At 40.9% G+C, this 14,936-nt stretch overlaps 3 protein-coding genes across 4 annotated transcripts; all 3 read left to right on the forward strand.

Moving 5' to 3' along the window:
* Positions 1-73: 73 nt before the first annotated feature.
* Positions 74-2,635, forward strand: LOC133959172 (protocadherin alpha-C2-like). Its single transcript, XM_062394267.1, has one exon. The coding sequence runs from the start codon at positions 212-214 to the stop codon at positions 2,633-2,635; it is 2,424 nt and encodes an 807-aa protein (XP_062250251.1). The 5' UTR covers positions 74-211.
* A 1,231-nt stretch (positions 2,636-3,866) lies between these two features.
* Positions 3,867-14,508, forward strand: LOC133959069 (protocadherin alpha-C2-like). Its single transcript, XM_062394155.1, has 3 exons — positions 3,867-6,493; positions 11,391-11,426; positions 12,677-14,508. Exons 1-2 carry the CDS (start codon positions 4,085-4,087, stop codon positions 11,400-11,402), a joined length of 2,421 nt encoding a protein of 806 aa, XP_062250139.1. The 5' UTR covers positions 3,867-4,084; the 3' UTR covers positions 11,403-11,426; positions 12,677-14,508.
* LOC133959068 (protocadherin beta-16-like) lies at positions 6,529-14,508 on the forward strand. 2 transcript variants are annotated; one of them, XM_062394154.1, is made up of 3 exons: positions 6,529-9,870; positions 11,391-11,426; positions 12,677-14,508. In XM_062394154.1, exons 1-2 carry the CDS (start codon positions 7,294-7,296, stop codon positions 11,400-11,402), a joined length of 2,589 nt encoding a protein of 862 aa, XP_062250138.1. In that variant the 5' UTR covers positions 6,529-7,293; the 3' UTR covers positions 11,403-11,426; positions 12,677-14,508. The 2 variants fall into 2 exon arrangements, with proteins under 2 accessions (XP_062250138.1, XP_062250137.1); XM_062394153.1 differs by lacking the exon at positions 11,391-11,426.
* Positions 14,509-14,936: the final 428 nt, after the last annotated feature.

Raw genomic sequence — 14,936 nt, forward strand, 5'->3', positions numbered from 1 at the left:
CGCTGCCATTACGGCAGATCGTGAATCAGCCGGACAGCTCCGTGGTGTTGAATCGCCGCTCAGAAAACACACTCCGACTTCTTTAAATTATGCTGGAATATCGTGTGGATTAAAAATATATTTATATGATCATCAGAACAAACGTCTGTAATCCCGGATAACTGCATTACGCCTGATTTTAACGCGAACAACAAAACGACCCGATGTAACAATGGAGTCTTGCAGAAGGTACGTGCTGCTCGTGGTTCTTGTTCTTTTTTCCTTCGTTCGTGACATATCGTCTTCAGTGACTCATTATTCAATACCCGAGGAAATGAAGGAAGGATCAGTTGTAGCAAACCTCGCTACTGATCTCGGCCTGGATGTGAAAACACTGATTCAGAGGAAGATGCGTCTGGACATCATCGCAAATAAGAAATATCTGGATGTGAACAAAGAGACTGGGGAACTGTACATTGTGGAGAAGATTGACAGAGAATATATTTGCAATACCAAATCGTCATCAACTTGTTATCTTAGACTGGAGGTAATATTAGACAACCCTGTGCGAATTTTTAATATAGAGGTGGAAATTCTGGATATCAATGACAACGCCCCTCAATTCCGAAGAGACGTCATACACTTAGATATTTCTGAGTCGACGCCAAAAGGAGAGAGATTCTCTCTCAGTAATGCAGTGGATCCTGATGTCGGGAGCAACTCGGTGAAAACTTACCATCTGAGTGAAAGTGAATATTTTAATATTGAAGTTCAGACCGGAAGAGAAGGGACGAAGTTTGCAGAATTTTTCTTAAAAAATACTTTAGACCGGGAGCAGCAGGCTGTTCATAATTTAATACTCACAGCTGTAGATGGAGGAACACCTGCTCGTTCTGGTACTGCCAGTGTTATTGTTCGTGTACTAGACACAAACGACAACGCTCCGACGTTTGATAAAGTGATTCATAATATAAAAATACTGGAGAATTCCCCCATAGGAAGTCTTGTTATTCATCTGAATGCCACAGATTTAGATGAGGGGTCAAACTCTGACATAATTTACTCATATAGTTTATATACGTCAGAGAAAACACAGGAAACATTTAATCTGAATCCTTCCACTGGTGAAATAAATGTGAGGGGAATGTTAAACTACGAGGACTTCAGGATTTATGATATGGAAGTTATAGCAACCGACCACGGAGCCACTAGTTTATCAGGACAATGTACCATAAAGATTCTGGTCGAAGACATGAATGACAACCACCCAGAAATATCTATTAAATCATTTCAGAGTCCAGTCAATGAAAACATAGAATTAGACACAGTGATCGCTGTGGTTAGTGTCAGTGATAAAGACTCCGGGGACAATGGAGTGGTTGATCTTCGTATTCCAGATAATATGCCTTTCAAACTGAGAGAATCCTCTGATAACTATTATGAATTAGTGGTGTCAGAGCCGTTAGACCGAGAGAAGGTTCTTGAATATGACATCACTTTCACTGTCACAGACAGAGGTTCTCCTCCTTTATCTGACAACGAAACTATGACTTTAGAGCTGCTGGATGTTAATGACAATGTTCCACAGTTCCCTCAGTCGTTTTACACGATACGTGTGATGGAGAATAACGCACCTGGGGCCTTGCTCAGTTCACTCACTGCCTTTGACCCTGACCTCCATGAAAACCAGTATCTGGTTTATTTCATTCTAGAGAAGGAAATAGCCAACACCTCCATGTCCATGCTGTTCTCCATCAACCCAGAGAACGGTAATCTTTACGCACTGAAAACATTTGACTATGAGATCGAGAAGGAGTTTCTTTTCCACATCGAGGCCAGAGACTCTGGTTCTCCTCCACTCAGCAGTAACGTCACCGTCCATATTGTTATTGTGGACCAGAACGACAACGCTCCGGTTATCGTGTCTCCGTGGCGCGCGCACGGCTCGGTGGTGGAGGAGAAGATCCCCAGATCCACTGATAAAGGCTCCCTGGTTTCCAAGGTGATCGCTTTAGACACAGACTCGGTGCACAACTCTCGGATTACTTACCAGTTTCTACAGGTGACTGACGCCACCTTGTTCAGTCTGGACCAGTACAACGGAGAGATCCGGACTATGAGGATGTTCAGTTACAGAGATCCACGCCACCAGAGACTGGTTGTTGTGGCCAAGGACAACGGGGAGCCAGCTCTCTCTGCTACAGTCACCATCAAGCTGTCCACGGTGGAGACTGTCGTTAAGGCCTACTCTGACATGACGGAGGTGCCTCTAGAGTACGACATCTTCTCAGACCTAAACCTGTATCTGGTGATCGGTCTGGGCTCCGTGTCCTTTCTCCTGCTCATCACCATATTGGTCACCATCGTGCTCAAGTGTCAGAAACCCAAGCCCAGCAACGCGGCTCCTCCCTGCAGAAACAGTTTGATCAGTGAGAGGAACTCCACCATCGCAGATTCCACTCTGGTCTCCAACGATGCCTACTGGTACAGTCTGTTTCTGGCAGAGACCAGGAAAGGAAAGATGGTGGTCAGACAGCCTGTGCCAAAGGGCTCCAGATACATTGTGTCCAGTTTACCGAGAGGTACAGGACTCACAGACACGAGTGGCTCAGCAGCTTCTACTCTGCAGGTATGGAGAAACATGTACTTAACGTGAATTACACTTAACTGTATTCTGTCAATCTCAGTCCACTTCTCTTTGAACACAATAGTGTTGTGCTGTGTTTCAAAATATTTCTTCTTCTTTTCACTTATTTTGATTCAATACGCACAAAGACTTAAAACTGCCTCAAAAATGGAACTTGCATCATAAGTCAAAGTGCCATAATTTCCACCAACAGCATGATATTAAGTGCTTTTACACTTATTAATGTTTTACTAACAATCCAATACAATCACATGGAAACTTACCAATACGTTGACCCACTATCTTTAGTTTCCAATAAGTAGTGTTTTTGTTATCTAAGTATTAATTATTCGTCATGTATCATTGTTGGAGGAGAGGTTAGCCAAACTGCAGGGCAAATATATTCAATTGAAAACGAGGTAAAGATTGATATAAATATTTATAATGCAGGGACACTTCGGATTTTACCAGTTGAACATTGTTTTTATGCACAGACTCTCTTGGAGGGACATGCTCGTTTTATGTTTGATTTATAAGCATGAATGTGATGCATGCAAAGAGCAGTAGTTGTTTTGTGCTTTTAATGTTGAAGATGCCGACTAATATACATTTTCAGTCCCAACTAAATGTATTCCCTAAGTTAGAAACTATAAAGTTAATATTTCATGTAAGGTTTGGTAATGGATAACGATTAATATTTACCTTTTTTTCTATTCATTTTAATGAAAGAGTATGACAACATATCATATAAACGTTATGATAATTGTTAAAGTTTTGTTTCACTTTACTAAACTGAAGTCAAATCGCTGGATATTGGAATCATTTGTACGTTTCTTAAATCTGTTCTTCTAGCATTGACCACTGTAGGCCAAATATAAAGCTTAGTTTACTAATAGACTATCGGTAAAAAGGCAAACAGAAAAAAGTTAAGAATACAAGTGAGGATTCACTTCTGTCACTGTTTAATTATTTTTCACACAGAAAACGGCACGTAAAGTCAAACACAAAAGCGAGGTGTGTTCTTCTGTATTCACAGGGTATTATGTATATTATATGTTTATTTCAGTGTAATACATTTAAAGAGTATTTACAAAATTAAATTAACAACACAACAATGGCATAAGATAACTTTTAATTGTTCACACAAAGACTAGGATGATAAAACAATATCAAATTTAATAACATAATTCTCTCCGATTTTATAAAGTACATACACGACTCATCTTTCACTATGCGCACAGCCCCATAAAGGACAGTTAATGTCGCTGCTCTCCACAAAGACACACTAAACGATGAAGTCATCGTTCTCGGGATCGGTGATTGGAGAATACACAGGCAGTCATAGTTCACGTAAACCTCTGCAGATCCCAGTATGAAGAAACGAGTCCGCTGACGACACTCCCTGCCTTTCGAGACTTAAAAAAGGAATAATTCTTCGCTCCTCCGCACATCAAATTTCCAGACTTTAAACACGGACCAATGGCTCATCCTAATCCTCTGTGTCCGTGGAGAGGGTACGTTTTTGTATTCCTCTTTCTTTATGTCATCATGACCACAGTCTCCGCCGTCAACCACTATACTGTTCCCGAAGAAATGGAGGAAGGATCTGTCGTCGCTAATTTAGCAACTGATTTGGGTCTGGACGTGAAGACTCTGACTAGAAGGAAAATGCGCGTTGACGCTATAGGAAACAAAAAATATCTCGACATCAACAAAGAGACCGGAGAGCTGTTTATATTAGAAAGAATAGACAGAGAGTTTTTATGCGCACTGAAGACAGCCACGTCTTGCTTTCTTAAATTAGACGCTACGATTGAAAATCCAATACGAATGTTTAATATTGAGGTCGAAATCACGGACATTAATGATAACGCTCCTCATTTCCGACGTGGGACGATGCACTTGGACATCTCTGAATCCAGCCCCATCGGAGAGAGGTTCTCGCTGAATAACGCAGCGGATCCAGATGTTGGAACGAATTCTGTGAAGGATTACCACCTGAGCTCAAGTGAACACTTTTCTATTGAAATTCAGACGGGGAGAGATGGGACGAAGTTTGCTGATTTAATACTTAAAAAAGCTTTAGACAGAGAGAAGCAGGCTGTTCATAATCTAATGCTGACTGCTGTGGACGGTGGAGTTCCCACGCGCACAGGTACAGCCAGCGTCATTGTTCGTGTGCTCGATGTGAATGACAACGCCCCTTCGTTTGACAAAGACAGATACGTTGTTCACGTGATGGAGAACTCACCGATTGGAAGTCTAGTGATCAAACTAAACGCCACTGATTTAGATGAAGGCTCCAATTCTGATATTGTTTATACATATAGTTTGTATACATCAGAGAGAACACAAAATGTGTTTAAACTGAATTCAGAAAACGGTGAAATCAGAATGAAAGAGATGATTAATTATGAAGATATGAAACTTTATGAAATGGAAGTTATTGCCAGTGATAAAGGACAAAACTCCTTAACTGGACAGTGTAAGCTGACGATACAGGTGACAGATATGAATGATAATCATCCAGAAATATCTATTAAATCATTTCAGAGTCCAGTCAATGAAAACATAGAATTAGACACAGTGATCGCTGTGGTGAGTGTCAGTGATAAAGACTCTGGGGACAATGGAGTGGTGGATCTTCGTATTCCAGATAATATGCCTTTCAAACTCAGAGAATCCTCTGATAACTATTATGAATTAGTGGTGTCAGAGCCGTTAGACCGTGAGAAGGTTCCTGAATATGACGTCACTTTCACCGTCACAGACCGAGGTTCTCCTCCTTTATCTGACAATGAAACTATGACTTTAGAGCTGCTGGATGTTAATGACAATGTTCCACAGTTCCCTCAGTCGTTTTACACGATACGTGTGATGGAGAATAACGCACCTGGGGCCTTGCTCAGTTCACTCACTGCCTTTGACCCTGACCTCCATGAAAACCAGTATCTGGTTTATTTCATTCTAGAGAAGGAGATAGCCAACACCTCCATGTCCATGCTGTTCTCCATCAACCCAGAGAACGGTAATCTTTACGCACTGAAAACTTTTGACTATGAGATCGAGAAGGAGTTTCTTTTCCACATCGAGGCCAGAGACTCTGGTTCTCCTCCACTCAGCAGTAACGTCACTGTCCATATTGTTATTGTCGACCAGAACGACAATGCTCCGGTTATCGTGTCTCCGTGGCGCGCGCACGGCTCGGTGGTGGAGGAGAAGATCCCCAGATCCACTGATAAAGGCTCCCTGGTTTCCAAGGTGATTGCTTTAGACACAGACTCGGTGCACAACTCTCGGATTACCTACCAGTTTCTACAGGTGACTGACGCCACCTTGTTCAGTCTGGACCAGTACAATGGAGAGATCCGGACTATGAGGATGTTCAGTTACAGAGATCCACGCCACCAGAGACTGGTTGTTGTGGCCAAGGACAACGGGGAGCCCGCTCTCTCTGCTACAGTCACCATCAAGCTGTCCACGGTGGAGACTGTCGTTAAGGCCTACTCTGACATGACGGAGGTGCCTCTAGAGTACGACATCTTCTCAGACCTAAACCTGTATTTGGTGATCGGTCTGGGCTCCGTGTCGTTTCTCCTGCTCATCACCATATTGGTCACCATCGTGCTCAAGTGTCAGAAACCCAAGCCCAGCAACGCGGCTCCTCCCTGCAGGAACAGTGTGATCAGTGAGAGGAACTCCACCATCGCAGATTCCACTCTGGTCTCCAACGATGCCTACTGGTACAGTCTGTTTCTGGCAGAGACCAGGAAAGGAAAGATGGTGGTCAGACAGCCTGTGCCAAAGGGCTCCAGATACATCGTGTCCAGTTTACCAAGAGGCACAGGACTCACAGACACGAGTGGCTCAGCAGCTTCTACTCTGCAGGTATGGGAAAAATGTACTTAAATTAGTTTAACTTAACTTTGTTCATGGACTACTAGTCAAGTACTCTCATAAGTGTTCACAGCAGTTGGGGCTTTGTTGTGCTTGAGAATATTTGCTCTGTATCCTTTTTTTGTTTTGGCTAATATGCATAAATAGACCAAAATAGCTTTGATGAACTGTCAATCAGATCACCTCATATAATCGTATGAAAGTTTAGAAACATGTTCATAAATAATATACAGTTTCCCTTTCCTAAATACATGTTCTTTGTTATTTCAGCATGACGTTTTATTAAGTATCAGAATGAGCAACCAGGTACATTCAGCCTCCATTGCTTTAAGAAGTAAAGATTTGTAAATTTTACATTATAAACAGGTGGATGATGGATTTCATCATGTTTGGAAATATTTTCAAAAACAGGCACTCGTTTGTAAAACTCAAGGAGCACAAAGGAAATCGGATGCAGTTATTTACTTTACAGTCACTCTATAGAAACTTGAGAAACACTTCTCATTCATTCAACTTTCATATACAAAATACAAACATTAAATCAACAGAAATCTATACTTTATTTTTCTGGTATATTCACTTCCACCTTTCGCGATTAAAAGTTCGAAAAATCAGAAGAACACTTCACCTAATAACTTACTCTCAGTTTCTTAAAATGTGTTCAAAACTGACACATTCGCAGATTTTTTTATTGATACATTTATTGTTGAAATAGTTGAAAATACTCATACAAAACTATTTTCGTCGCTGCTCTCTACAAAAATACACTTCCTGGTGAGGTCATCGATCACATGATAGTCCATTGGTGGAACGGAAGTCAGTGGTGGCATCAACTGCGCGTCACTCCTCATCTCAGCACAGAGACATCTTTCCCTTCAAGGCTCGTTTCTGCATGCAGCAGGAGGAGGACGTGTCCACGTTCCAGCACATTTCACTGCTGCAAACACGGAATCTGCACGATGGCGCACGATATACAGCGCGTGTTCTGGAGACGGTACGTTTACGCATTTATTTTTCTCGCTGTCATCACGACCACAGTCTCCGCCGTCAGCCACTATTCTGTTCCCGAGGAAATGGAGGAAGGATCTGTCGTCGCTAATTTAGCAACGGATTTGGGTCTGGACGTGAAGACTCTGACTAGAAGGAAAATGCGCGTTGACGCTGTTGGAAACAAAAAATATCTCGACATCAACAAAGAGACTGGAGAGCTGTTTATATTGGAAAGAATAGACAGAGAGTTGTTATGTCCATTGAAAACCACCACGTCTTGCTTTCTTAAATTAGACGCTACGATTGAAAATCCAATACGAATGTTTAATATTGAGGTCGAAATCACAGACATTAATGATAACGCTCCTCATTTCCGACGAGGGACGATGCACTTGGACATCTCTGAATCCAGCCCCATCGGAGAGAGGTTCTCGCTGAATAACGCTGCGGATCCAGATGTTGGAACGAATTCTGTGAAGGATTACCACCTGAGCTCAAGTGAACACTTCTCTATTGAAATTCAGACGGGGAGAGATGGGACGAAATTTGCTGATTTAATACTTAAAAAAGCTTTAGACAGAGAGAAGCAGGCTGTTCATAATCTAATGCTGACTGCTGTGGACGGTGGAGTTCCCACGCGCACAGGTACAGCCAGCGTCATTGTTCGTGTGCTCGATGTGAATGACAACGCCCCTTCGTTTGACAAAGACAGATACGTTGTCAACGTGATGGAGAACTCACCGATTGGAAGTCTAGTGATCAAATTAAACGCCACTGATTTAGATGAAGGCTCCAACTCTGATATTGTTTATTCATATAGTCTGTATACATCAGAGAGAACACAAAATGTGTTTAAACTGAATTCAGAAAACGGTGAAATCAGAGTGAAAGAGATGATTAATTATGAAGATATGAAACTTTATGAAATGGAAGTTATTGCCAGTGATAAAGGACAAAACTCCTTAACTGGACAGTGTAAGCTGACGATACAGGTGACAGATATGAATGATAATCATCCAGAAATTTCCATTAAATCGTTTCAGAGTCCAGTCAATGAAAACATAGAATTAGACACAGTGATCGCTGTGGTGAGTGTCAGTGATAAAGACTCTGGTGACAATGGAGTGGTTGATCTTCGTATTCCAGATAATATGCCTTTCAAACTCAGAGAATCCTCTGATAACTATTATGAATTAGTGGTGTCAGAGCCGTTAGACCGTGAGAAGGTTCCTGAATATGACGTCACTTTCACCGTCACAGACAGAGGTTCTCCTCCTTTATCTGATAACGAAACTATGACTTTAGAGCTGCTGGATGTTAATGACAATGTTCCACAGTTCCCTAAGTCGTTTTACACGATACGTGTGATGGAGAATAACGCACCTGGGGCCTTGCTCAGTTCACTCACTGCCTTTGACCCTGACCTCCATGAAAACCAGTATCTGGTTTATTTCGTCCTGGAGAAGGAGATAGCCAACACCTCCATGTCCATGCTGTTCTCCATCAACCCAGAGAACGGTAATCTTTACGCACTGAAAACTTTTGACTATGAGATCGAGAAGGAGTTTCTTTTCCACATCGAGGCCAGAGACTCTGGTTCTCCTCCACTCAGCAGTAACGTGACCGTCCATATTGTTATTGTGGACCAGAACGACAACGCTCCGGTTATCGTGTCTCCGTGGCGCGCGCACGGCTCGGTGGTGGAGGAGAAGATCCCCAGATCAACTGATAAAGGCTCCCTGGTTTCCAAGGTGATAGCTTTAGACACAGACTCGGTGCACAACTCTCGGATTACTTACCAGTTTCTACAGGTGACTGACGTCACCTTGTTCAGTCTGGACCAATACAACGGAGAGATCCGGACTATGAGGATGTTCAGTTACAGAGATCCACGCCACCAGAGACTGGTTGTTGTGGCCAAGGACAACGGGGAGCCCGCTCTCTCTGCTACAGTCACCATCAAGCTGTCCACGGTGGAGACTGTCGTTAAGGCCTACTCTGACATGACGGAGGTGCCTCTAGAGTACGACATCTTCTCAGACCTAAACCTGTATTTGGTGATCGGACTGGGCTCCGTGTCGTTTCTCCTGCTCATCACCATATTGGTCACCATCGTGCTCAAGTGTCAGAAACCCAAGCCCAGCAACGCGGCTCCTCCCTGCAGGAACAGTGTGATCAGTGAGAGGAACTCCACCATAGCAGATTCCACTCTGGTCTCCAACGATGCCTACTGGTACAGTCTGTTTCTGGCAGAGACCAGGAAGGGAAAGATGGTGGTCAGACAGCCTGTGCCAAAGGGCTCCAGATACATCGTGTCCAGTTTACCGAGAGGCACAGGACTCACAGACACGAGCGGCTCAGCAGCTTCTACTCTGCAGGTACAAATGACCCCTCACTGCAGCTTGAATAAACACTTATTCTTAACTTTAATTTTGTCATTGCAGTTCACTTTAAAACTTTTGAATAAGGGTTCCTGCATGGAATAATTTTTGGGTCTTTCAGGAAATCCCCTCTAAAGCAAAAGATAACTATTAAAAAGTGAATAACAGGAAACTTGTTTCCACATAAAAACCGCAAATCTCAAAATGAATATCAATCAGTACACAGTGTGCCACATACTTTTTTTCCTGTGACACTTACTTGTTCAATGTTTATGTGTGTCAATGTTTGAACTCCCATTAACTGCCATAATAATATTTTCACATCTCTCATTCAGTGTCTTTGTACAGTTAATCGGTTAAAAGTACTTTCAGCTCCCTTAATATATAAACAGTGAAAAAAGCTATATATTTGCTGCTCGAGTTAAAAGTCAGATCAGAAAAATAAGTTAAAAAAAGTTTTTCTCAAAATTAAAACAGGACTTTAATATCCTTTTTAAATAGAAAGTAAATGATCACAAGCAAAATAACATGCATGTCATTAAATATCAAGTAATCAAAAAAATATATTGGAAGTTTTGCTTTTCTCTAATAAAATATTGTAAAATTGTATTTGCAGTTTTGCTGTTGTTCTATTGAGCAAAGCTGAAACTGCTTATTTTCATTGAAAATAGTCGACACATTTTCATATGATTTTTGTTTGTGGCCTCGTTTGGGTGGAAACATTGGATTATATTCACAGTCTAACACGGAACAAATATTTGATACACAGAAACCCTGGTTTATTTTGGTCTGCGCGTGTAGACTCTTGTGTAATGCTTAATAATCTGTCCAATTATTTTATGCATGAGAGGTTTTCAAGTACTTTGGATATATAACCTAATGGACTAAACACCTTTTCCCTCTGTACTAAGCAAAGAAACTACAGGTTTGGTGCATTCCTGCAGATATGTGCTCTGCTTCTTCTGTGGTGCAAGTCTCCTCTCAGTTCACAGGATTGGAGAGTCATCTATCCATATTTCCATATATCTACCTTATATATATCCATCAATCATCTGTCCTAGATTTGTTTGTATCTATCTATCTATCTATCTATCTATCTATCTATCTATCTATCTATCTATCTATCTATCTATCTATCTATCTATCTATCTATCTATCTATCTATCTATCTATCTATCTATCTATCTATCTATCTATCTATCTATCTATCTATCTATCTATCTATCTATCATATATCTTTTCCTCTCTATCTCTCTATCCCCCTATCTCTCTATTTATGAATGGTGGTAAGTATGTTGCAGGAACAAGTATATAACTAAAAGTTTAACCCAGTTATATGAGTAACTGTCACAAAATGCATTATCTTTTGCTGATAATGCTAAATCTGTGATCTACATGTATGTCAAACATTTAACTCTTGTGCCACGACACCGACTCTGTGGTCATACATACACACGTAATCATTGTCTGTGCTTGCATTGATCTGACAATTTTGTTTTTTTCTTCCCACTCCAAAGTACCCTAAATGAGGGAAGTCCATTCTGCAGTTGGAGGTATGCAGGAGTCTCACTCCCCCGCCCCGGGTGCCCTTTAATGAATGATGTTTTTTTTGTTTTGAGTGGATGTGTGTTTATCCTTTTGTCTTGTCTAACTTGTGTTGGAGAGAGAGGTTTTATTTGCAAGGCTCACATGCAGTTTGCTGAATCCCCACATTTCAGTCCCTGTTACTCATATTTCATTATCATCCTTAAACCCCACTAAAATGGGTCTGTGTAAACTCACTAACAATTATGATTATTACTGACACTATTTCAGGATCACATCCCTTCCCTAATGTTCTGCAATTTGACACATTATTAAAGCCCAGCCTCAATGACCTTCATTGATCTCAGGGGACAGAGACATTACACAATGACAGTCACATAGGTACAGACATAACAATATTCCTGGGGCGATTTGATGGCTGAATGCTTAGGGCACATACAACACATTTACACATTCTCTTTGACGCCTGGGTGCTGGAATATTTCCTGCATGTCTTTCCCTTCCTCTCTCCCTTACATTTTCTCTATCTCTCCACTTTCACTGGCAGCTAAAAAAAGGCCAAAAGCATATACATACACAAAGAGATACAAATCAACACACACCTTTCTTTTAGGCTCATCCAGTACTAATAATTCAAACAGCATGCTGCTCTGTATTATAACATAATCAATGATTACAGTTATAAAAATAATCCATCCATACAATTAAATAGTTTTGCCATTGCTATTTCAACAATCAGGCTTTTGTTATCAATAGAGAAAATATTGAACCACTATGATCTCAAAAGGATGTCTCTGCATACAAAGATGAATCTGTGTTCATCCCCTAATCACTCATCACCCAATTGTCAATGTTGGAATGTGACTGTGCTGTTTTTGAATGATTGGGTTCGTCAAACAAGCAAATTGTCTGAGTGTTACTGACTTCATAGATCTGCACTTTTGAATTTCTATCTGCTGTGTAGTGTGAATCATGACCCAATTCTTTGTGCAGGAGTGGCGCAAAGTGAAACCAGTCCCCCAGTTACCTAGCAACCACTCTCCTCCACCTAATACTGGAGCATGGTTTTCATTGATAGACCCACTGCCTCACCACTACATGTTCCAGGATCGGCCCGACCCTGTCCCCCCACTTTTGTCCTCTGCCTGAAGCCCCTGTCTTGAGTGGCGGACGTCGGCTGCATGAAACGTATCAGTTTGGCTGGCCCCCAGGGTTGTTAGCGCCTCAGATTGATCTCATATTTTTGTCTTGTCGGCAGGGCTCCACCACCAGCAGCGGCAGCCACAGCTCCACGTAAGGACACACACCTCCGACTGCATCCCGCAATCTCTGCTGACACGACGACATCACACGAGGAAAAGCGGAAAACCCCCCGACCCTCGCACAGCCATCTCCATCCTGCTCGGTCCAGTCCCTGCTCCTGCTCCTCGCCCTGTGCAGGTGTCATGCTTCAACACCGAACAGACTGTGGTGAATAATCAACAACGCGATCCTCCCCCTCTCTTTCTGTAAGCACATACAAAGCCAATCAATAACGTCTCCCTGTCCATTCAATATGCATGAGACTGCAGACTGCACGGCTTCAATCACACATCACAAACATTTTCAAGAGGAGAAATTTGCAAAGGAGACTGTACATTTAAAATTGCGCCAGGGGATATTCAAAGAAGCCACAACAAGGACCATTCGAGTGGACACGGGAATGTTGACATGCCTTCAAGAGACTGTTTTCCCTCTCTAAAAAAGAAACACATGTTAATATTACATTCCTCACCTCTGTGCTATGTCTTGCTCCATCACGGCATTGATGTATTGTATATGTATGTGTAAGTTAACAAAGAAGCGAAACAGCACAATTAACTAAGCGTGAGAAGAGCACCAACCTAATATTTTAAAGTGTGAAACTTAAGGGATTCAGTATTTTATAAATGTGGTAGCATTTAGCAGTTTTTTTTGTTTTGAACTTGACTTTGGGCTTCATATGTGAGCCATAGGTTTACATATATGATTGAGTGCTAACAGATTTATAAATTAAGTTTACCAGTACATCTAATAGACAAGAGTGAGGCTTTAAGCCATTATGTGTTATATCTGCCTGTCACTTGTTTTTGCATGGAATGAACAAAGTACTTTTATAGTTTTACGTATTTTATGATATCGAGCAATCCATTGTCTAGATTTAGACATCATCTGTTTAGTCTTTTTCTAAACAAGATAGAGGACCACCGTTTTTGGGACCATGATATGAAGTACAAGAGTGTTAAACCTTATTTTTACAAAGTCCTAAGGTTTTCAGAGACGGCCAACAAACCTGTAATCTCATTCTGACCAGAGGAGGATAGCTGTCAGTGGTGGGACATTTTTATGGATTTAGAAAGTACAGTGTGCTCTCAGCTTAAACTTAAGTATACAGTGTGCTTGGATGTTTTGTCCACTCAGAGATTACTGGAAAATATGACTGTAGGTGATTTAAAGTGAAGACAGTGAGTCTTTGAACATGGATTGATTAATGTATCAAGAGTTAGTACTGTGTACAGATAGCAAACATTTTAATTTGTTAAAGCCAAAGTCTGGATGTTCCTTGATTTTTACATCTTCTGAGTTTGTGTATCAAGTTGAAAACTCAAAACTGAACATGACGATTTAATACTTAAACAACTTAGTCATTATTGATGCCATTCAATGAAAGCTGTGCTCATGTGTATGACTAACTTCCTTGTGTATCTGCATATGCAAAACATGTATAGGGATATATCACAAATCATATATCTGTATCTATACATCTGCCTTTTCACATTAATACCAACACAGTACCCGAACAAAATCAGTGCAACATGTGCCATCCGATTTACAGACCAACATGTGTGTGAAAGCAAAACAACAGTAGTCAAACTCTTTAGCACAGCTCACATTGCAGTACTTGTATAAAGTTGTATAGTGTTACAGGAAACATACAGTGTCTGCATTTGTATGGTATGGCGTTCATGGTGCAATATGTAGTGACTTGTAAAATGTGAGCTTATTGTATGCTATGGTCTGGTCTGTATGATCTAATAAATACAGAAACCTACATAGAAAATGCAAAGTTAACGATGGACTTCTGAATCTCTCTATATTTTACATCAAATTGTGTATTATAAGATATATGACAGCTAGAGTAATATGTTTTAATCCTTAAACTACATTCATATTGACATGGTTAAAAGGTTAAATGGTGAGTTTACTTTATCACATTTTCTGCCCCACCCTTGCTACCCAGTCAACAAACTTAAGTTTAACTTCATGATATATTATAATGTCTGTAACTTCTTAAACAAACAAGAGGCACTTTTGCTTTGGAACAGTATGATGTTCCTGTCTGCATGTATTTAATGTATTTTAAGTGCTGTATGCATGTTGATTCAGGGACTAAATGATCATTCATATTATAGAGTGATTGATTAAGGAACATCATTTCTACAAGCTTGTTGTTTTCAATATATAAAAAATACCTCATGGTGACACATTAAGGTTCACAT

Source organism: Platichthys flesus, chromosome 8, assembly GCF_949316205.1.
Source record: "Platichthys flesus chromosome 8, fPlaFle2.1, whole genome shotgun sequence".
Classification (NCBI taxonomy): Eukaryota; Metazoa; Chordata; class Actinopteri; order Pleuronectiformes; family Pleuronectidae; genus Platichthys; species Platichthys flesus.

Bases quoted from the DNA above. Each gene is read 5' to 3' on its own strand.
- LOC133959172 (XM_062394267.1), top strand. From the start codon at position 212: ATGGAGTCTTGCAGAAGGTACGTGCTGCTCGTGGTTCTTGTTCTTTTT.
- LOC133959069 (XM_062394155.1), top strand. From the start codon at position 4,085: ATGGCTCATCCTAATCCTCTGTGTCCGTGGAGAGGGTACGTTTTTGTA.
- LOC133959068 (XM_062394153.1), top strand. From the start codon at position 7,294: ATGATAGTCCATTGGTGGAACGGAAGTCAGTGGTGGCATCAACTGCGC. The intron at 9,871-12,676 runs GTACAAATGACC...TCTTGTCGGCAG, and splicing joins CAGCAGCTTCTACTCTGCAG to GGCTCCACCACCAGCAGCGG.